The 22,829-nt window shown below is 39.8% G+C and overlaps 1 protein-coding gene across 1 annotated transcript; it reads right to left on the reverse strand.

Moving 5' to 3' along the window:
• Positions 1–9,126: 9,126 nt before the first annotated feature.
• On the reverse strand, positions 9,127–21,141 carry PRSS35 (serine protease 35). The gene is made up of 2 exons (XM_032164721.2): positions 21,044–21,141; positions 9,127–10,388 (listed from the first exon to the last, which is right to left on the reverse strand). The coding sequence occupies exon 2, from the start codon at positions 10,366–10,368 to the stop codon at positions 9,127–9,129; it is 1,242 nt and encodes a 413-aa protein (XP_032020612.1). The 5' UTR covers positions 10,369–10,388; positions 21,044–21,141.
• Between the last annotated feature and the right edge of the window lie 1,688 nt (positions 21,142–22,829).

Below are 22,829 nucleotides of genomic sequence, written 5' to 3' on the forward strand. Positions count from 1 at the left end.
CTTTTTGATGGGGTTGTTTGTTTTTTTCTTGTAAATTTGTTTGAGTTCTTTGTAGATTCTGGATTTTAGCCCTTTGTCAAATATAGTAGATTGCAAAAATTTTCTCCCATTCTGTAGGTTGCCTAGTTTCTTTTGCTGTGCAGAAGCTCTTTAGTTTAATTAGATCCTATTTGTCAATTTTGGCTTTTGTTGCCATTGATTTTGGTGTTTTAGACATGAAGCCTTTGCCCATGCCTATGTCCTGAATGGTATTGCCTAGGTTTTCTTCTAGGGTTTTTATGGTTTTAGGTCTGAAATTTAAGTCTTTAATCCATCTTGAATTAATTTGTGTATAAGGTGTAAGGAAGGGATCCAGTTTCAGCTTTCTGCATATGCCTAGCCAGTTTTCCCAGCACCATTTATTAAATAGGGATTCCTTTCCCTATTTTTTGTTTTTGTTAGGTTTGCCAAAGATCAGATGGTTGTAGATGTATGGTATTATTTCTGAGGGCTCTGTTCTGTTCCATTTGTCTGTAATTCTGTTTTGGTACCAGTACCATGCTGTTTTGGTTACTGTAGCCTTGTAGTATAGTTTGAAGTCAGGTAGCGTGATGCCTCCAGCTTTGTTCTTTTGGCTTAGGATTGTCTCGGCAATGTGGGCTCTTTTTTGGTTCCATATGAACTTTAAAGTAGTTTTTTCCAATTCTGTGAAGAAAGTCATTGGTAGCTTGATGAGGATGGCATTGAAACCATAAATTACCTTGGGCAGTATGGCCATTTTCATGATATTGATTCTTCCTAACCATGAGCATGGAATGTTCTTCTATTTGTTTGTGTCCTCTTTTATTTCATTGAGCAGTGGTTTGTAGTTCTCCTTGAAGAGGTCCTTCACATCCCTTGTAAGTTGGATTCCTAGGTATTTTATTCTCCTTGAAGCAATTGTGAATGGGAGTTCACTCATGATTTGGCTCTCTGTTTGTCTGTTGTTAGTGTATAAGAATGCTTGTGATTTTTGCACATTGATTTTGTATCCTGAGACTTTGCTGAAGTTGCTTATCAGCTTAAGGAGATTTTGGGCTGAGACGATGGGGTTTTCTAGATATACAATCATGTCATCTGCAAACAGGGACAATTTGGCTTCCTCTTTTCCTAATTGAATACCCTTTATTTCTTTCTCCTGCCGGATTGCCCTGGCCAGAACTTCCAACATTATGTTGAATAGGAGTGGTGAGAGAAGGCATCCCTGTCTTGTGCCAGTTTTCAAAGGGAATGCTTCCAGTTTTTGCCCATTCAGTATGATATTGGCTGTGGGTCTGTCATAAATAGATCTTATTATTTTGAGGTACATCTCATCAATACCTAATTTATTGAGAGTTTTTATCATGAAAGGCTGTTGAATTTTGTCAAAGGCCTTTTCTGCATCTATTGAGATAATCATGTGGTTTTTGTCTTCGGTTCTGTTTATATGCTGGATTACATTTATTGATTTGCATATGTTGAACCAGCCTTGCATCCCAGAGATGAAGCCCACTTGATCGTGGTGGATAAGCTTTCTGATGTGCTGCTGGATTCAGTTTGCCAGTATTTTATTGAGGATTTTTGCATCAACGTTCATCAGAGATATTGGTCTAAATTCTCTTTTTTTAATTGTGTCTCTGCCAGGCTTTAGTATCAGGATGATGCTGGCCTCATAAAATGAATTACGGAGGATTCCCTCTTTTTCTATTGATTGGAATAGTTTCAGAAGGAATGGTACCAGCTCCGCCTTGTAAAAATAAAGATGTTCCTTGAAACCAATGAGAACAAAGACACAACATACCAGAATCTCTGGGACCCATTTAAAGCAGTGTGTAGAGGGAAATTTATAGCACTGAATGCCCACAAGAGAAAGCAGGAAAGATCTATAACTGACACCCTAACATCACAATTGAAAGAACTAGAGAAGCAAGATCAAACACATTCAAAAGCTAGCAGACAGCAAGAAACAACTAAGATCAGAGCAGAATGAAGGAGATAGAGACAGAAAAATCCCTTCAAAAAATCAGTGAATCCAGGAGCTTATTTTTTGAAATGATCAACAAAATTGATAGACCACTAGCAAGACTAATAAAGGAGAAAAGAGAGAAGAATGAAATAGATGCAATAAAAAATGATAAAGAGGATATTACCACCAATCCCACAGAAATACAAACTACCATCAGAGAATACTATAAACACCTGTATGCAAATAAACTAGAAAATCTAGAAGAAACGGTCAAATTCCTGGACACATACACCCTCCCAAGACTAACCAGGAAGAAGTTGAATCCCTGAATAGACCAATAACAGGCTCTGAAATTGAGGCAATAATTAATAGCCTACCAACCAAAAAAGTCCAGGACCAGACAGATTCGCAACCGAATTCTACCAGAGGTACAAGGAAAATATTTTTTAATTTAAAAGTTCTGTCTTCTAAGATTGTTAGCTGCAAAGTTTTCTAACGACTCATCCATTTAAAGTAGGCTTAAAGAGAAAAAAAGTCATATGTCCTCCTAGATCTCTCTCTAGGGTATACTAGTAAATTATTTTCTTCTATTTCCTGAAATTTATATTGTTTTGTGATCTGGAGTCTAGGTTAGTAGCAGTAGTTTAAATTCTAAGTAAAGCAAAAATTGCAGAGTCTTGGCTCCTATCAATTAATAGGAGAGGAAGGGCTGGTCAAGGAAACCCACCTGTAACAGAAAGAGGTCTCTCTTCCTTGCCTTGCAGAAGCCCCTAGTACTCTGGCTATTAGATTACTCTGGATATCCCCGGATTGCTTAGCTAACTGAGAAGAGGTAGGCTCCATAATGGACAGTTCTTAGAAAAATGTTGTGTTGTGAGCTGTACCACAAACTCTGGTAAGCTGAAGTTTAGGAGTAACATAATATTGGGGAGGGGAGGATGTCTAGTTTCAGAGAACAAAATTTGCACCAGCACACACACTCCCCTTAGTTCTACAGGGCCACACGATTGCTGATCCCTCCTCTTAGGAAGTTCCAGTTTGTCTTTCACAAACATAAAGTAAAACAGAATGCAACTAATTTATTATATGCAACTATTGATTGTTTTAGGTAACTTTTGCAATCTTACAATACCAATTACAATGATCAGCACATTATATTTGGTCAACATTTGCTCTCTACAGGGTAGTCCACTATGATTAGACAACTAAGGTATTTTATTCTGCATCCTGAGCTTTTCTCATTATACCAGAGTTGCTATGTCTATCTCCTAGCACTGTATGTATGCATAAATTAGATGCAGCTGTTTGACAACTTTCAAACTTTCAATAACACACATTAGTCTTCAAAATACTGAGATATTTTTTACCCTGAAGAATGAGCAAAATATTGGGGTGAGGTTTTTTCCTCAATGTTTGAGGCTAGAATTTCATTTGAGCCTAAAAACAAGTCAATTCCCATTGTTTAAATATTTCATTATATTTTTAATATGATACACAATTAAGACAATACCTATAGCATTTTGGAGCTTCAGCATATAGCATAGAGTAAGTAATGCCCTGAAAGAGTAAGCCTCAATGAATACTTGGTGATAAGTTTAAGCATATATTGATCATTGCCTCTGTGCCAGGTACGAGTACTTGAAATAATGATGGTGAAAGTTAGGAAAAAGAGATTGGCTGTCCTGAGCTGCCGTTCACACCCCTTTGCCTAGTTTCTCTATTGACACATGCTTATGGATTCCCTGGGTCTGGCCCGAGGTGCAACCTGTAGGTTTAGAAGTTTAGTGCAACTTGTAGGTTTACATACGTGTTATGGACTGTGTGTTTGTGTCACACACCCACCCCTAAAAATGTCACATGCTGAATCTCTAACCCCCAGTTGTGATGGTATTTGGAAATGAGGCCTTTGGGAGGTAATTGAAGTTAAATGAGGTAATAAGGATGGGGCCCTCATGATGGGATTAGTGTCTTTATAAGATGAAAAAACCGAGAGAGTCTGCTCTCTCTCTCTCTGTCATCCTGCTTGTGCACAAAGAAGAGGTCACAGGAGCATACAATGAGATGGCAGCCACTTCAAGACAAGAGAAGAGGTCTCAAAATGAAACTTACCTTGATTTTGGACTTCCCAGCCTCCAGCGTTGTGAGAATTAAATGTCTGTTGTTTTCAGCCACCCAGTGTGTGGTGTTTTGTTATGGCAACACCACCACCTCACCTGTGGGTAAGCAAACTAGCCCATATTGAGATCATAAGTCATTTTGCCCACCATGTTATAGACAGTTAGCTAACTGGATCAAAACATCAGCTTTTAAGTACAGAAAGGAAGAAGCAGGGAATTTCCCTCCCTAGATTTTATAAGTAGAAAACCACCTGAGGATGGTTTTTCCCCTTAGTTGAATAGTGAATCAATAAAAACATGAGGGCAGGCACAGTGACTCTCACCTGTCATCCCAGCACTTTGGGAGGCTGAAGCAGAAGGATCACTTGAGCCCAGGAGTTAGAGACCAACTTGGGCAACAAAGCAAGACCACATCTCTACAAAAAAACTTTAAAAATTAGCCTGGCATGATGGCACATGTCTGTAGTCCCAGCTACTTGGGAGGCTGAGGCAGGAGGGTCTCTTGAGGCCAGGAGGATGGCTTCAGGGAGCCACGATCACTCCACTGTGCTCTAGCCTGGGCAACAGAGCAAGACTTTATTGAAATTTTATTTTAATAAAAATTAAAACTTGTGAATCTGCCTATAGGTCGATGCTGTTTGGCGAGGACATGATTTCACCACTGATTAGACCAAACCTCCTAAGTATCTCTCAACCTAATGATTTGGCCATTGAAGAAAGAGCAATGACCTAGTTGTAAAAATCGTTTCACTAAAAAGGCTCTTCTGTTAATTAAGTGAAGATGCTTTTGCTGATCATGTTTAGTAAAGTGGTTTTATTAAAATACTTTTAAAGCCTGGCAGGTACTTTTAAAAATCAGTAGCCAAAAAAGTATTTGTTATTGAGAAAGCACACTAAAGAATAATGATGCTAATTCTAGGTTATTTATAGCTATAGAGCCACATTCTTGTACAATATAATTTATTAAGTTATTCAGTTTTATTCAGTATTATTAAGTTATTCAGTTTGCTACATACTGTAAACATTATATTGTGTATGTCTTGCATTTTATTGCAATGTTGACCGTTTTAATTACTCATAAGTTTTTGTCCTTATATTAGTAACTCAGGTATTTACTCTCATCAAACATAAACTGTGATTATTAATTAAGAATATTGGGATAAGGCAATAGGACCAAGCACTGGATAGTACAAGAATGTGGCTCTATAGCTATAAATAACCTAGAATTAGCATCTTATTCTTTAGTGTGGTTTCTCAATAACAAATACTTTTTTGACTACTGATTTTTAAAAGTACCTGCCAGGCTTTAAAAGTACTTTAATAAAACCACTTTTACTAAAAAAGGTTATATTTCTGAATTAATTTTAATAACTAAACAAGGAGTGAAAAATTTTCTTATCACTGGACAACCATTTGCAGAGAGTGTGATGGAAGGGGATTAAAACTTAAAGTATAGGGTTAAACTAGATGATCTTTTATAGTCTCTTCTTATCCTGAGATTCTTTCTATCAAATAAGAATTTAAAAGAATTATTCTATCTACAAGTAAGAAGGGTAAAAATATGTCCAGAACTCTGATCTTGGTTATTGCTATGGTCTGAATGTTTACGTCCCCCCAAAGTTTGTATGTTGAAACCTAACCTCAAAGTTGACACTATTAAGAGGCAGGGCATATGGGAAGTGGTTAGGTAGTGAGGGCTCCTGCCTCGTAACTGGGATTAATTCTCTTATAAAAGGGGCTTGCATAAGCTTGGGTGCCTGTCCACTACGTGGGACACAACAAGATGGTGCCATCTATGAGGAATGGGCCTTCATCGGACACTAAATCTACTGATGCCTCCATCTTGGACTATCAAGCCTTCAGAACTGTGAACAATAAATTTCTATCATTTAAGAGTTCCCAGTCTATTTTGTTATAGCAGCCTAAATGGACTAAGACAATCACACATTATCTAAATCTTTTTCAAAATAAACATTGGATTAACTAAGAAGCATATCAAAAAGGAAAAAATTGTTAAGTTGCTTCTACCCACATGCATTTTGTTTGAACAAGAAAAAAAATAAATAAAATGTTATTTAGATAAAGAGGGAATGCCACAATTTTAAATTTCAGTTGTTTTGAAAATGGTTATTTGAAATCCACCGTTGGTAAGATTCCCGATAATAAGTCAGTACAGTCCTTTGCACACAGTAGACATGTACGCATGTAAGTATGTTTGTTTAGCTACGTGAGTTCAATCTAGTTCTCAATTCCAAATCTGATAAACATAAGAGAAAAAGTATATGAAGCAAAACTTTCTGTTTAATGCAATACATTTTAGTGTTCCTAAATAGGTCATATAATATTCAGGGTTCACTTGGAAAAGAAAAGTGCATGACAGAATTAAAAAAAACAAAAAACAAAAAACCTCTAGCCAGGCATGCTAATGCATATGCCTGTTATCCCAGCTGCCTGCAAGGTTGAGGTGGGAGGATCTTGTGAGCTCAGGAGTTCAAGGCTGCAGTGAGCTGTAATTGTGCCACTGCACTCCAACCTGGGCGACAGAGCAAGACTGTTTCTAAAAGAAAAAAAGAAAAAGTCTCTGCAAATTAAACAAGCTCGATTTTATATTTTTGAAAAGTATATTGGACAATGATTTTAAGAATTATATATATAATGAATATATACTCAGAATTTAACCTTAAGTACCAAACTATTTTACTCAGCACCCAAAGGTATTCTAAACTTACTCAAATCCTACGAGTTATATTCAAAGACTCTAAGATGAGGATTCTGTGTATGTGTCTGTGTGTTTGCAAGTGTGTAAGTATGCAAAATTGACCTTGGAATATTTTTGTTTCTGTGATCACATAGATGTTTTCCCCCCCAAAAATTGAGCAAAATGTTTGAGTCAATAGCCCTATACCAGTGGAAACAATAATAAAATACTACTCAGTGAAATGTGCTTGGAATTAAATCAAATCATTAAAAAAATAAAATGGTAGTTAATACTTGCTGAAATCCTGTATACAAAACACATGTGGCTGGGCATGGTGGCTCAAATTTGTAATCCCAACCCTTTAATGCCAAAGTGGGAGGATCATTTGAGGCCAGGAGTTTGAGACCAGCCTGGTCAATGTGGCAAGACCCTATCTCTACTTCAATTAAATAAAAAAGCATGTATACAAAAGCATATATACAGATACAGTAAGAGTTATAGCTAATTTCTTTTTTAAATTTTTATGGAATTATTTTTAAGAGGTTTACATTATGAAAGAATCTACATGGCCAGGTGCGGTGGCTCACGCCTGTAATCCCAGCACTTTGCAAGGCCAAAGCAGGTGGATCAACCGAGGTCAGGAGTTCGAGACCAGCCTGACCAATATGGTGAAACCCCATCTCTACTAAAAATACAAAAATTAGCCAGGCGTGGTGGCACGTACCTGTAGTCCCAGCTTCTCTGGAGGCTGAGACAAGAGAATTGCTTGAACCCAGGAGACAGAGATTTCAGTGAGCTGAGATCACACCACTGCACTCCAGCCTGGGTGACAGAGCCAGACATCTCAAAAAAAAAAAAAAAAAAAAAGAATCTGCACTTGTATTGAATTTCTGCTGTTTTGAACACCATTCACAAAATCATTTATCATAATCTAATCAATTATTTCTTGGCATACTAGTTCACAGTATAACTCCCCATTATTAAAAAATAGTAAGATAAATTGGAACCCTGGCAGAATCAATGACTTGAGTGTGTCAAGAGAGAAGAGAATATGGCCTTAGAAACTACCAGAAAGAACAGACCAGACCAGAAATAAGGCCTGCAATTGCTGAATTTTACAGTGTACTTGATTATAGATCACTAAAATTCTTTAAACATAATGCCCTGAACTATTCCCTTTTTACAGCCTTTTAGCAAGTAGCTATTTATTCAAGAAATACACATTGAGTGCCTACTCTGTGTTTTGCCCCAGGGCAGTCACTGGACTCTGCTTACACTACATGATGGCCAGAAAGAGTGTTGCAGCCTTGGTTCCTAGGAAAATAACCAGACCCTTCTTTTAAAAGTCATATTCATAAATTTTATTCATTTTTAGGAAAGGACATATCTAAAATTACTACTCAGATAATTCACCCTATGGTCCTCATACAAAAGCTGGATTTTGTCAAGGAGAAAAAGACTCTTTCTTGAAAAAGATTACAGAATTCTTTGTCCTAAAAATGTAGCACCTCATACATAGAATGTATAGCATAAAATAATGTGGCTTTCAACACATGATCATTCATAATTTGTGAAGTGTCTTCCCTATGCATACATGAAAAGTCCATATTTTGAGTATTAGTTAAATAAAAACTTGAGATCTTAAAATGTCTCAGCTTCCCTATTTCTAAACTAGGTTTATTCCATAGAACAAACTATTTCTCCCATTTTTAAATAATACACATTGTAAGTGTTATTTCTTAAAGCAGTAAAACAGTTAATAGTTTTGTTTATAATGCTTGCTTTTTCTTCTGATTTGTAATTATTCAAAAAAACTAAACTAAATGTCTCAGACCCAACAGATAACACAATATAAACACTGAGGGCATGAGCTGAATGGATGCATCTCAGAGTAGTACAAACTGTGTTGTAACTTTCTGTCTCTATTCTGATACTAATTGCATTACCATCTACTTTTATCTATGCAATTTCACATTTAATACACAACCAGCATCCTATTAGATTCTTCTTAGAGTAGGACCCTGAGAATAAGTCCATTAAGAAATCACATGTTATTTATAATACCTGTTTGAAGGTTTAAAATGTGTCTAATTTTTAAGAAGGCAACAAAATTTTCCTACAAATGAAACTCATCACCATGTACACTTGGCATTGAAGTGCCCACCTAGTTTCAATATCTGTACCTATACATTTTTTAAATGGATGAAAATCTCCTGACTTTGAAAAATGTTGAAATGCTATTGATAGGGTTCAAGTCCAGGCATAACCTATGAAGTGATCTCACTACAGTAAGCAGAGCTGGTTTTCTCTGTGATTTAGATGAGACACCGCCCTGTTTCAGGTCTCTGTTAGCCATAAGCACAATTGGCATCGTTGCCGTGAATCCAGAGGCAAATCTGGGCGTATTTGAGGGGAGTGATGCGAACAGCAACATTGTAGTCCTTCTGAACCCCGTGGACATCCACCCACTGGTGGCCTGAGTAGACCGCAATGATTTTGCGCTTCCAATTCTTTTTGTCTGGATCTTTCAGACGCAGATAGACCCCGGAACCGGTGGAGCCCGACTCAGCATCGCAGTATTGGTAAAGGAGATCATTGGATTCGTCAGACACACTGCAAAACCGATACACCAACTGATCAGCCCTATCGTTATCAAATCCTGAGAAGTGGATCATTCCACCAGGCATTTTCCTGATCGTTGGGCTGATTCCAAGTTCCATGTATTTCTTTTTGTGCGCACGCTTCAGCTCCAGGAGAGCATAGTCATAGTCCAAGGCAGCGTCCCCCAGGCCTCCTCGTGCCCAGCCCTTCGGAATGTGGGTATTCTTGACCCGGGTCCACTGGAAGGAAGGCCTCCCTTGGGCAACCCTCTGACCCCGGCCAGCTTGTTTTCTTCTCCTCCCACCCTTGGCTCTGTCCTGCAGATGCTCTCTGGTACCCTCTCTTTGGTCACCACCACTAGCTTCTCTTCTGCTCCTCTTAGAACCTCGACGTTTCTTGCCTCCACTTTTGTTCCTCATCTTCAACAACCCCACCCTTAGCTTTTTACTCCCTTTGACATAGTCCTTTCCATCATGAACACAGTGGGCAGCAGTTAGAACGTGCTGAGGGGAAATGAGAATGCCACTACAGCCCGTGGAAAGCTTCACAGCTGTGCTGAAAGGGAAATTGGTCAAGAACCTTTTGTCCAAGATGCTGAACCTGCTGTCGGTGCCATACACCTGTCTCTTTCTCCTAACAGATACTCCCTTCGTGGTGATATTTTGAGTCGGCTCAAGAACCAAATCTTGAACTTTCACCCTGGTTAAGGTTCGGGTGCCATTCTCAAAGACAGTCTCATAGGAAAGATAATCCTCCAATTCAGAAAGGCTGGGAGTTGGGAGTTCCTTCTGGCATTCGATGCCACACGCTGTATTTACCATCATCTTAGCATCTGCCTCAAATGCGGGGCTGGTGAGATGGAAAGTCCTTTCACTGACAATCCGGGGTACCTTTCTCAAGTGCCACATAAAATCCCCTTCCATTTCAGATCCATCAATGAGGGTCCACCCAGGGGTGAAAAATATCAACCAAAGTAGCATATTTTCCATTTTGATCTTCTAATTTTGTCCTTAAAAATAGAAAAAGAGAGAGGTTTACAATGTTTTCTTTTTAAGTCTTACTTATCCATTTCATTTAGCCCTTGGATCCTAAATGTACCTGCACCACAAAGAGATGTCCTTATTTTCACCTTACCTAGATTTTATTGAGATTAGATAAACACTGGTAAGTGGGCTCACACAGACTTCCAAAATCAGTAAATTGTTTTCCACCCAAACTTCCCTCCACCAGCCCTAATCCACCTCGTTCTCACCCCAACCTGTCATCTCCACCTCTATGTCCCCTAACAGCCTCATGCCTGAGAGAGTAGAATACGGTAGTAGGCTGGGATCCTCTGTCGGCTAAGCCACACTCTCCTCCTTAGATATCCTACAACTTTTTATCCAGATGATTTAGAAATAAAGATAAAAGCAAATGTGCTGCAGTCTTTTCCCACACTTAGCTACTTAAAAACAGGGATCATAACTTCTCCATCTCTAGACTGTAACTGCCTAGCACAGAGCTCAAAAAACTGCTCATTGGATACAGTGAATGTCCATGAACCGGGATTCACAGCCCAAGCTGCTGTGAAGGTGCAATGCAAATTCTTGGATAATATTTTAAAGCAGTAAGAGTATTAGCAATAAATAAATGGCTAATTAATCTTCTATTGATCTGCTTCGATTTTTATAGAATGCCTGGTCATAAAAAGAAAATATATAGCACAGGCCATTTTATGCCAAAGTAAGAAAAATGTACCATGCATTTTTAAAAAACAAAGTTGTGCTTGAAACCACCCTCTAAGCAAAGCTCCATACAAAATGCCTTATGGTGGGATTTTACTGCATATTAAAATTATTTGTAAGAATTTATGAAGTACAGGCTATTTGGGGGGGACATGATAATGGTTAGATACAGTCCCTTTTCACCATAGGTCTCACCATCTAAGACCAGTGTTCTTGTGTTATTTAAATATTGTTAAAGGTGCCAGTACATAATAAATTATATAATACCTCTCCTACTGTTCACATCTTCTTGCCCTCTTTTTCTCTTCTTGAGGCTCACTGGCATGTACATGTATCTATTTAGTGGAACTGATATGTATCAGCCATCTTTGCTTGGAGGTGGGTATAGTAGGAGCACGCCGGAGCAGCAATTTTGAACGTCTGTGTCGCTATTATTTGCCAAATATGCTCCAAGTCATTTTTAACTAATAGTTAAAATATCAAGACTTAAGCAAATGATTTGTACTTTGTATAAAGCAGAGGCAATTCAGCATTCACTTATTCCTACAATATCATCCTCAATGCTTTCTGGTAAGCTTTATTTTATTTATTTATTTTTTGCATGGAAAAGAAAGCACATTAGCAATGGCCCACAGCCCTTGTACTACAGGGTACACCCACAGGATGTGTGCACTGGCACAAAAGGCAAAAGTCAACCCTGATGCAGAGTTCAATATCGGTATCCCTTGATACAACAGAATTTATGTTGCCGTATACAAGTACAATAATTTTATTAACAAATTAAAACATTCTTTTGATCAAATATGTATGCTACATTAATCTATTTATTGTTTAAATGTGATATATTAATGAAAACATAACATAATTAATTTGAACCATTATACATTTGGAAATATCAAGCAGGCCGGGTGTGGTAGCTCACACCTGTAATCCCAGCACTTTGGGAGACTAAGATGGGAGGATCGCTTGAATACAGGAGTTCAAGACCAGATTGGGCAACATACTGAAACCTCATCTCTACAAAAAAAAACTTTTAAAAAATTAGTCAGGCATGGTGGCACACGCCTGTAGTCCCAGCTACTCGGCAGGATCGCTTGAACCCAGGAGGTCAAGACTGCAGCAAACCATGATCATGGCACTGAACTCCAGCCTGGGCAACAAAGTGAGACCCTGTCGAAGAGGAGAGGAGGAGGGGAGGTGAGGGGAGGGAAGGGGAAGGGAAGGGAGGGGAGGGGAGGAGATCTGCACTTATGTCACAATATTTTCTAATAGTCACCACTGCAAAACAGTAATTATATCATCAAGGATTTTGTAGAGTAGAGCCACTTAGTATTTTATTTTGTCTTCTATGCAATTTTTCACAATAGTATTTCATCAAGTTTATTTAATTAGAATGAAAAAGGCTCACAACTCAGTAACTCTACTGAGCGCTTGAAATTATAGTTCCCAGGATGAAAATGTATGTCCTTGGCTGAAAAAAAAAAAGTGAAAATCAAAGAGTTATTTGCTGCTACTTAGCTTATCAACAAACCAAAATAGATAAAAATGATATATATCATTATACATATTTTTAAATCTACTTGATTCTCAGCAAAATTTCAATCAAGGGAGTTGTTTTGGTATGGGAAACTTTTTCTTAATTGCTTTTTCATTTAGCTCTTTATGACAACAGCTGTCCACTGTGTACTTAATATATGATTACATCAAAGCTTGAAAGTCAGCCAAATATCCACGTCAAGAGACACAAAGTATCTCACTTGGTATATCTTAACACTTCATACTAATGATCTGAGGGGTAATACACTTGTGAAAGGCATTCCTGGGCAAAATAAAGGATGCCTAAGTAGTGTTACTGTGATATTTTTTCCCCAGTTAGGTTTATCCTGTGCCATAATTCTGTAGCCAGACTTTTAAGAAGGCCTCATCAGAGTTGAACTGTATTTAAGTATAATTTTATTTCTGGCTATGTAGATGACACTGGTTTATAAAGCTATTGTTCTAGTCAAAGGCCTTGGACAATACTTTGGAAATTTTCAATGCTATTTGAAACCATGCTTGGCACAAAGCAATGGTTTGACTTATCAAATGATAATACCAATGACATAGGCATGGTTTTCCTGCTCTGTGTTCACGTTCACATTCTCACAGCAGTTATGAATGGTGGTTGACAGCCCATATCTTGGTTGCTCGCCAAAAGGAAACACCAGACCAGGGGTTCTCAAAGGACAGTCCCTATACTAGTAACTTCAGCATTACCTGGGAACTTGTTAAAAATGCTAATTCTCAGGGCCTGCCCCAGACCTACTGTTACAAACTCTCCTGAAAGGGTGGTGGAGAGTGACTCCCAGCTAGGTTTCACCAGCCCTCCAGATGACTTTGACACTCAATAAAGTTTAAGAACCACTACAGTAGCCAAGGCTCTGGTGTAGCAACATGAGCCATACCCCAGAAGGTGGTCTTTCCAAGGATGATGGCTTACCTGGGTTTTAAATGACATCTGCTTCATCTCTGTGTACAAAATTAATTTATTCTGACTTTATGCTTTTACTATGTTAGCAACTGACAATATCATATCACTCAGCCAATTAATAAAAACAAACATAACTTACTTTTATTTTTATTTTTAATTATTTTTTGAGTCAGTCTGGCTCTGTCACCAAGCTGGAGTGCAGTGGTGTGAACTAGGATCACATAGTGATTCTATGTGCATCATATGTCTCAAAAAAGTGAAATTCATAAGGTTTATATGTAATGCCTCCAATATCTCATACTACAGATCATTCATTGGCATTGGTTCACCAGCCCTGCCTGGTGCCCTTTGAGGGAGCTCTGTGCAGTGCACCACAGGAATAAAAGCCATGCCCACGTCTACCCTTGGGTATGGGAAGGGCAGAGCTTTGTAACATGACCTCAGAATCACAGTAATAAGAGGACATGGATTTAGTTAGCCTAATTTGGCCTGTAATTTAAAATTGGGCAAATGTTTAAGGACACTTTCTTTTGGAAAATCTAAGTTTGTCTTGTGGTAAAATGTCAATGTGGCATAAATGATAGCTCTTACTGATAGAGCAATCCACAGTTTGTTCAGTGGCTACATCTACGTATGCCCATTGTCCAAAAAGGACTAACTCATTGATCTAAAAAGACACGGTCCCAGTTGAAGGGGCAGCTATAATATTTTGAAAGTCTAACGTCCCTTGGCTTCCCCATCCCCCTCATTTTTCCTGTCTTCCAATATAATTGTGACCTGCACTGTCCATTTCCAGATGGTTTGGATTTGGGGCTTCAAATTCCAATTTTGGTTAATGAAAGCAAAGTTGCAGTGATTGCTGTTCACCACTGTGAGTCAGCATACACACAGCTGATTATGGGCTGGATCCTGAAGGCAGATTGAGTAGAAGGGAATTAAGGAGGAAGTGGGAATGTCTGTGTATGTAGACGAACTCTTACTGATGGAAGAGATGTAATTACACATTTGTACCCAATCTATTAATAGAAGTGACCACACTTAACTACGAGATCACTTACTATTACTCTTTGTTATTTGTTTATAGTTTCTTAGAAATGTGATTGCTGACAGCGTTGCGAATATTTGTGTATCTGTACTCATAGTGGTTATGAGTGCAGACCAAGGAGTGGGAAGGCTTGGGTTCAATTCCCTCTTCACCACTTATGAGGCATGTGCATGTGGGCAGTTCACTAACTCTCGAAGTTTCACTTTCCTCATCTGCAAAGTGGGGATAATATTACAGTAATTTCAACTTCATAACATTGTAATGGAGATTAAATGAGATGATACATGCAAAGAATTACTACTGAGCCCGGAGAATAGTAAGCAGTTAACACATGTCATTTTGTAATTATTATCCTACCTTAATTGGTGAATTGGTATCACTTCAAAACAGGTTGTTATATAAGCCAAAATTAGAGACCTTGTAGTTTTCTAAAAAGTCAGTTTTACAGTCAAATATTTTTATTTCAAGATAGTTTCCAACTCACTCTAAAATTCTTCTTCTTTGTTTTGTTTTTTGTTCAAGGACATCTTCACTTTAGAGACTTCCCAAATGAATGCTTTCCTAATTACTCATTTCTATGAATATCCATGGCTCTGTAATATATTTTTCTCATTGCTATTAAACTTAAGTGTGATTAAACACTATGCAGCCACAAAACACTTAAATTGCATTTTCTGTGTCTTATTTATAGCCTGGATCTACACTGGGAATTTTGGAACTGCATCAGACCCTCAGCCTAAAAAGAAACAGAGTCTATGTCAACATAATTAAGGGAGTGATCGACAATGAAAGAAAAACAACTTTTTGAGTGAGTCTGTCTAGAGTATATAGAATCCTATGATGAAAAGACACTATCCCTTAAGGCTCAGTTTCTCTTTTGTGTTTTGTTTTTTACCCTAGAAGTTTATAGTCTAGCTTAGATAGAGCAGGCAAACTAACGAAAGATTAAATGGCTGCCCACTATATTAATATTTCAAATCAATTATTTTTCCTGTCTATGCGAAAGCAAAGATGCTGACCTACCATTGAAGGACCTGCGCTGAATTGCTTTCCCTCCCCAGGTGACAAATTCATAATTACTTACGCCTTTCTTTTCACCTGGTTCCTTGTAATGTCTAGTGAGGTACTTGTCCATATTTATGTATATAGCATGTTGCCATGGGACACAACTTTGCATTGATCCGTCAAACAGTTCCTGGGAGGCTGCTGTGGGTCAGGAACTACTCAGTCATATCAATGACCCTGTAGGGACAACACCACCCTCTACCTTAGTGTGTATGTGAGTACACGCCAATGATTGCATGACCACCTTTTAAAACTTGGCTGTCCTCTATTTAGCCATCTGCAACCCCAACCACCTGTCCTTCCCAACACCACTGGCTGTGTTTACATGCATACCTAAATGTGAAGACATGCTCTCATCTCCTCCTCTACTTTCATCCTCCAACTACTCAGGATTGACACACAACAGGGAGACACTGGGGCCTGGCCAGATGATTCTGAATAACTGCAGAGAGAAATGGCTTAGGCAAAAGGCCACAGCAGGAGAGGGGGAGAGTTACAAGTGACATAAACAGGAATAAAGCAAGCACTAAAGAAAGCGGTGATGTTTGGGATGACAATTGTAAAAACTTTCATAGTCAGTTTTATTTGGTGGAACAGATGCTGAGGAGAATCAGTATCCTATGAAATCTAATTCCTGACCCACTGAGGCGCTCCCTGACAGCAGCACTGCATGGAGGTAACATTTAATTTAGAAAGTGTATGAGAAAATAACAGTGTCTGTAAGGTAATAAAAAGGGGGAGTAAGAACTAGGCTGTTTCAATGATTATGGGGGCAGGGCTTTGAAGCCAAATCAACTTTAAGTACACCTGCCACTTGTTACACTGTGATCTTGTGAAGGTTACCTAATCTCTCTAGACATTATTTCCCACATTTATTAGATAGAGATAATATTTTAGAATATTTTCGTGAGAAACTAATATGATAAGCACAATGCCCAGAGCACAGTAAGCACTCTACAAAGATTAAAGCCAATGGTTTTCGTATCAAACAGGGGGAGCCAACACTCAGGTAGATAGTTGCAAGGTATTTCATACATCTCTAACTGCCTCATTGTGGCATGCCAAATATCCTCATCCCCAGGACCTGTGAATATTTCCCACACACCAGAAAAGAGACTTCACAAATACGATTACGTTAAGGATTTTAAGGTGAAGTGGTTATTCTGGATTATCTAGGTGTGTCCAATGCAATCACAGGGGCTCATATAAGAAGGAGGCAGACGGGTTAAGAGTGGGAAGAGCTGCCAGATGGAAGCGGACGCCAGAGTAATGCAGGATCACGAGCTGAGGAATATGAGTGGTCTCTAGATGCTGAAAAAGGTAAGGCAAAAAGTATTTCCTAGAACTTTCAGAAGGAGGAACATAAATGAAAATGTGTTGTTTTAAGAAAAATATGCAGAAATGCAATTTTAAAACTAAAAACAGAAGATCACAATACAACTTTAGATTTCTTTTCTTTTTTTTTTTTTTTTTTTTTTTGAGGTGGAGTCTGGCTCAGTCGCCCAGGCTGGAGTGCAGTGGCGTGATCTCGGCTCACTGCAAGCTCGCCTCCCGGGTTCACGCCTTCTCCAGCCTCAGCCTCCCAAGTAGCTGGGACTACAGGCGCCTGCCACCACACCCGGCTAATTTTTTTTTGTATTTTTAGTAGAGATGGGGTTTCATCGTGTTAGCCAGGATGGTCTGGATCTCCTGACCTCGTGATCCACCCATCTCGGCCTCCCAAAGTGCTGGGATTACAGGCGTGAGCCACTGCGTCCGGCCAAAACTTTAGATTTCTGATCTCCAGATGCATGAGATAATAAATTTGTGTTGTTTTAAACCACTAAGTTTTCGGTAATTTGTTACAGCAGCAGTAGGAAACTACTACACTTACAAAGGTGAGAATCGAGTTTTTACAACAGTCTGCGTGACTGTTTAGAAAGAAAGAAGTAGTAGGAAGTGGCGGAGGCTGTGGCTCACACCTGTAATCCCAGCAGTTTGGGAGGCCGAGGTGGGTGGATCACTTGAGGTGAGGAGTTCCAGACCAGCCTGGCCAACGTGGCGAAACCCCGTCTCTGCTAAAAATACAAAAATTAGCCAGGCGTGCTGTTGCACACCTGTAATCCCAGCTACTGGGGAGGCTGAGGCAGGAGAATCCCTTGAACCGGGAGGCAAATGTTGCAGTGAGCCGAGATCACGCCATTGCACTCCAGAGCGAGACTCCGTCAAAAAAAGAAAACAGAAGTAGTAGTAGTAGGGAGTGATTAAAAAGTAGAAAAGGGCCAGTCGCGGTGCCTCACACCTGTAATCCTAGCACTTTGGGAGGCTGAGATGGGAGGATCACTTGAGTCCAGGAGTTTGAGAGTAGCCTGGGCAACACAGGGAGACCGTGTCTCTCCAAGTGTGGTGGCGCATGCCTGTGGTCCCAGCTACTCTGGGCTGAGTTGGGAGGATCACCTAAGCTGGGAGGTGGAGGCTGCAGTGAGCTGTGATTGTGTCACTACACTCCAGCCTGGGCAACTAGAATGAGACAGGGCAATCCTGTCTCAAAATAAATACACAAACAAACAAAAACAGTGGAAAAGAATGTTTCCTTCTGAGACTTAAAATATAAATGAAAATGTGTTATTTTAAGAAATAATATACAGAAATGCAATTTTAAAACTAAAAACAGAAGATCACGATAAAACTTCATAGTGGTAGGATGCAATATTGCTAGAGGAAAAACAAGAATTAGAACAAGGTAGATAAATTTGTCTATTCAACAAATGCATACCAACTGCTAACTCTGCCATGCATTTTGAAGCCTTTTTTTAAAGAATCTCTCTGATAGTCCTTAACTGTTGAGTTGGACTAGAACATTTTTAAGATTTCTTCCAGCTTCAAAGTTCTACAGTAAACCACAAATGAGAAAACACAAGTAATTACTCATCAATGCTTCTCAGGAAGGTTCAATTCCTAGTCATCCCGGAAGAACTTGCCTGTTATCCATATTGCTACCACTAGATGGCAAAGTTAGCCTGGTGATGGCACATCTAAGGCAGGTATTTAAAATGTTTACACTTACTCAGCTGTGAAATAGATTTTATTTTTAAAAGCATGTAAGATTCAGCAGGGGCAAAACTTTTAACTGGCTAATAATATACTAAATGGCTGTGACATAGGGAGACATATGGAATTTATTACATTTAGAAAACCCACCTACAGGCCACAGAGCCCATCCTGATGAACTGAGGGCTGATAATGCTGTCTACAGCCAGACAATTTTCTGGCAGATAGTTTTTCAAAAACAGTTGTAGTGCCAGCACACTTCCAGCATGACCTACAGCACTGTGAACTAGTCCCCCAAACGTGCCACAATTCATTTCAATGCTAAGGAAAATCTTGAGCGTGCCAAATATTTCACATATGTTTATCAAATACTTTATAATCCATCACTAAAGGCTAAGCTCTCCACTGATTCTAGGCTGAGAATAAATGGCAAGAAAGTTCATTGACAGTGGGCCAATTTCTATTCAAAATATCATACCATAGCACTATTTTCAAGTTTAGTTTCATAAATGGAGACCAAAAAAATGTCTGCTTAAAAAGTTTGGCAGTACTTGAGGGAAAGGAAGATGGTAAAGTTACACAGTTGATTATTTTACAGTAACCCACAACTTCTGTTTCTCATCACAATAAAAAACAAAACCTCCCTTTGTTTGGGGGCTATTTTTCCATGACCCGTACATCTCAGTTTCTGCAATGCTATGGATAAACCAAATTTTGGGTGAATGACATTAAAGGAACCCCAAGAGGACTCTTTCATATGCTGCCTTATGAAGTGCACAGCATATAGCTCTAGACTTAGCTGTATTTTTCAAGTTGGCCTTTGAGAGCAAAGAATATCTATAAACAAGTATGCTACTTTTCAGGTTTTAAAGCATCTATGGTCACAATGTTTTTAGCTAACCCACATCAGTTTTACCTATACGAAGCTTAACGTTTTTTAATTATAGAATAATAGCTTGCATACTACTAATTTAACTTTACTGTTTCCTAACCTCTCCATCTCAGATTTCTCATCTGCAAAGTTAACTCAGTGCTAAGGTAAAGTAGCTCAATCCCCCCAAATTCTGAGTGTGATCCTACTTTTAAAATGCAATATGCTTGTTGGATATTTGAGCATTGGGCAGAGGAAAATCATTTACCCAGTGGAGAAAATTAACTCATACTAGCAATTGTTTATTAACATCTAATGAACATATACTGTATGCCAAGTATATGCTAAACAATCTCACATTTTAAAACCTGAAAAAGCTTCTTAAAAGCATGCAGTTTTCCCAGCTATCTGGAAGAAAAATGGGGGACAGTATCCACGTCCACCACTTCCCTCACTAAAAGAACTCCTCTAATATTTCCTAATAAAAATAAAATTCCATATGATACTTGGCCGCTACCTTCAAGCCTACATGTCTTATTTGGCAGGGATTTTTAACATTCTGTCTTCTAAATTATAAACCAGATTCTAAGTATAATTCTCCAGCCAGCAAAATATGAGTTTTATAATCCTCTGTGGAGACAAATGTACTTCGGATAAAACAAGAATGAATTTCAGAAGTCAGAAGGGTTAATAAGGGGTGAAAGCCCCCTAGACACAGCATGCAGCTTCTTTTCAAATCAAGGACAGAGTAACAATGTCAGAGCAATCAAGCGGGAGTGTCTCTACAACTTTTTAAAAAACCTTTTATTATAGAAAATTTCAAGACTACACAAAAGCACAGAGAAAACTATTAAAAGTTGAGAGAAAAGTATAACCCCCATGGGCACATCACCAGCTTCAACTATTGTCAATATTTTGCCAGTGTTTCATCCACCACCACCACCCCACACACTTTTTTTTTTTTTTTTTCAGCTAGAGTATTTCAAAGCAAGTCAAAAGCTTTTCTACTTCATTTCGCCTCCTCATTTTCTAAACGTTTTCCTATGCTCCTTTTGCTGACCCCTGCAGCCAAGTTGATAAAAGGGTAGAGGGGAGAGGCTAGCTTTCACAGTAACCCCGCCAAAGAGACTTTTCAGGAATGCGTTTTATACCTTTCTCAATGGCATCTGTTAACAATCATAAAAATAAAGAGGGTCCCCTCTGGTACTGCTTAAGCAGAAAGAATTCCATTTATATTCCAATGCAAACATTGTTGCTGTTAATATTCAACTGTGCAGAGGCCGGCACACACAATTGCCTATGGGAAGGGTGGTTAGTTTCTTTGAGGACTGAAGGAAAGTGCCAAGTTTGATCCCTTTCTTCAAAGTCCTTCAAAGAAGCTCTCCTCGGGTGGGTCCTGCCTTTCTCAGGGAAATTTCTAAGTTCTAAGGTTGTTGGGTTTGGGGAGCTTCATCTTTACCTGCGAGGCTTGTTTGGTCCCCGAGGGCACTGTCAGCTGAGATCAGAGCTGGGAGCCTCGCAGCCAGCCCGAGCCGGAGGCCGCCCCGCCAAGGCCGGGCCACAGCACCCGGAGCTCGCCACTGAGACTGCGGAGGAGGAGAGAGCTGCGCTGCGCCGCGGCAGGAGATGGGAGGGGAAAGGGGACGATGACGAGGGGGGGGCGGGCGCGGTGGGATGGAGAGGGGGGAGGCGAGGGGGGGGAGGTGGGCAAGAGGAGACCGAGAGGGAGGGCGGAGAGGGGATTTCCCTGGAGGAACGGGGCGGACCTGGCCATGTCTCGCCCCAGCATTTCTGCCCCCAAGCTGAATTAAGCAGTAGGAAAAATGCATGAGTAGGTTCACAGGGGATGCCTGTCCCTGTGATAGTGTATGCACTCCTTTAACAGTCTCAGGAGTTGTTCAGTAAGAGTCTCACTCCTCACTGCCTGCTGTTGAGACCCCAGGCATCTAGAAGAATGGAGGGCGTCTCCCCAACCCTATCCCAAGCTAGTCTCCACCGGGGACCTCGCTTCTCTGGACACACAAGCCGCAGGGTTACCCCGACTTGTACCAGGCGCCCAGGCTGCACACGAGGATGGGGACCTCAGGCTGGGACGCCTGGACCCCCGGGAGCGTCCTGCGCTGCCTCCAGGGGGAGCGCGTCAGTTTCCGTCTGCAGGGAAAAGGCTGGTTTTCTTCTTTGGGCGAGTAACCTTTAAGGTCCTTTCTCATCTCAGTCCCACCAGCATTCTAACCTCATCCGTTCTCTCGACCTTTTATTCTCCTTTAGGTGAGGGGTGGGGGCCACATGAGAAAGGAAGCTTCATTCGTTTAGCAACAAATTCTAGTGGGTGACAAGTCTGGGGCAAGATGCACTGATACAACAATGAGTATAAAACTCGGTCCGGGCCCTGAAGCAGGGAGATCAAGTAAGTGAGTGCACAAGTACTTACAACACAAGGTCTTAGCATGTCTTGTAACACTTGGTTCGTTAGTGGGTTATTGCATATCTCAAGTTTCTATGTACTTTTAATGAGATCATAACATACTTAGTTAGCATTGTCCCTCGTTATACTCAACGGACTGGTTCCAGGCCCTCTCCCCCTCAGCCCCCCATACTAAAATCATCTCATATTCAAGTCCAAGTCCAGCTGTGGGCCCTGGGGAACCTGCGTATAGGAAAAGTCTGCCCTCTGTCTAAGCATTTCTGCCTGAAAATACTGTTTTCTATCTGCTTTTGGGTGAAAAACCTGTGTATAACTGGACCTGTGCAGTTCAAATACGTGTCCAAGGGCCAACTATATATGCAATTTCATTGCTGTGTTCTCATTTAGCATTGTTAACATATGCATTTACCCATATAGCAAAATCTATTGGTAATTTTTACCAGTTAGAATTAGTTCTGAAGCTCTGCGTCTCACCAGTTAGACCATAATAGTCATATTCATCTTCGAATCACCACCATCTACTACAGGGCCTGGCATATAGTAGCTGCTGGATTATACACGGAACTAAAAAGTTTGCTAGTCAGATGGAGTGTGCAGAAGTCACAGAGAAAGTCCAGAACTCAGAATGGGAATCCTGCCTGATACTAAATAGCTGTGTGCCCTGGGCCTCTGCTTTTTCATCTGTAAATTGAGATGGTTGAGCTGGAGGAGTTCCAAGGTCTGCAGCTCTCAAACATTTTTGGGATTCTAACACTGTATAAATCCAGAAGGATTCACTGTGGACCCAGGTCTGCTTCCTTCACTTTATTCAGCATTCTCC

The sequence above is a fragment of the Hylobates moloch genome, unplaced genomic scaffold (genome assembly GCF_009828535.3).
Source record: "Hylobates moloch isolate HMO894 unplaced genomic scaffold, HMol_V3 SCAFFOLD_2, whole genome shotgun sequence".
Taxonomy (NCBI): Eukaryota; Metazoa; Chordata; class Mammalia; order Primates; family Hylobatidae; genus Hylobates; species Hylobates moloch.

Bases quoted from the DNA above. Each gene is read 5' to 3' on its own strand.
- PRSS35 (XM_032164721.2), bottom strand. From the start codon at position 10,368: ATGGAAAATATGCTACTTTGGTTGATATTTTTCACCCCTGGGTGGACC.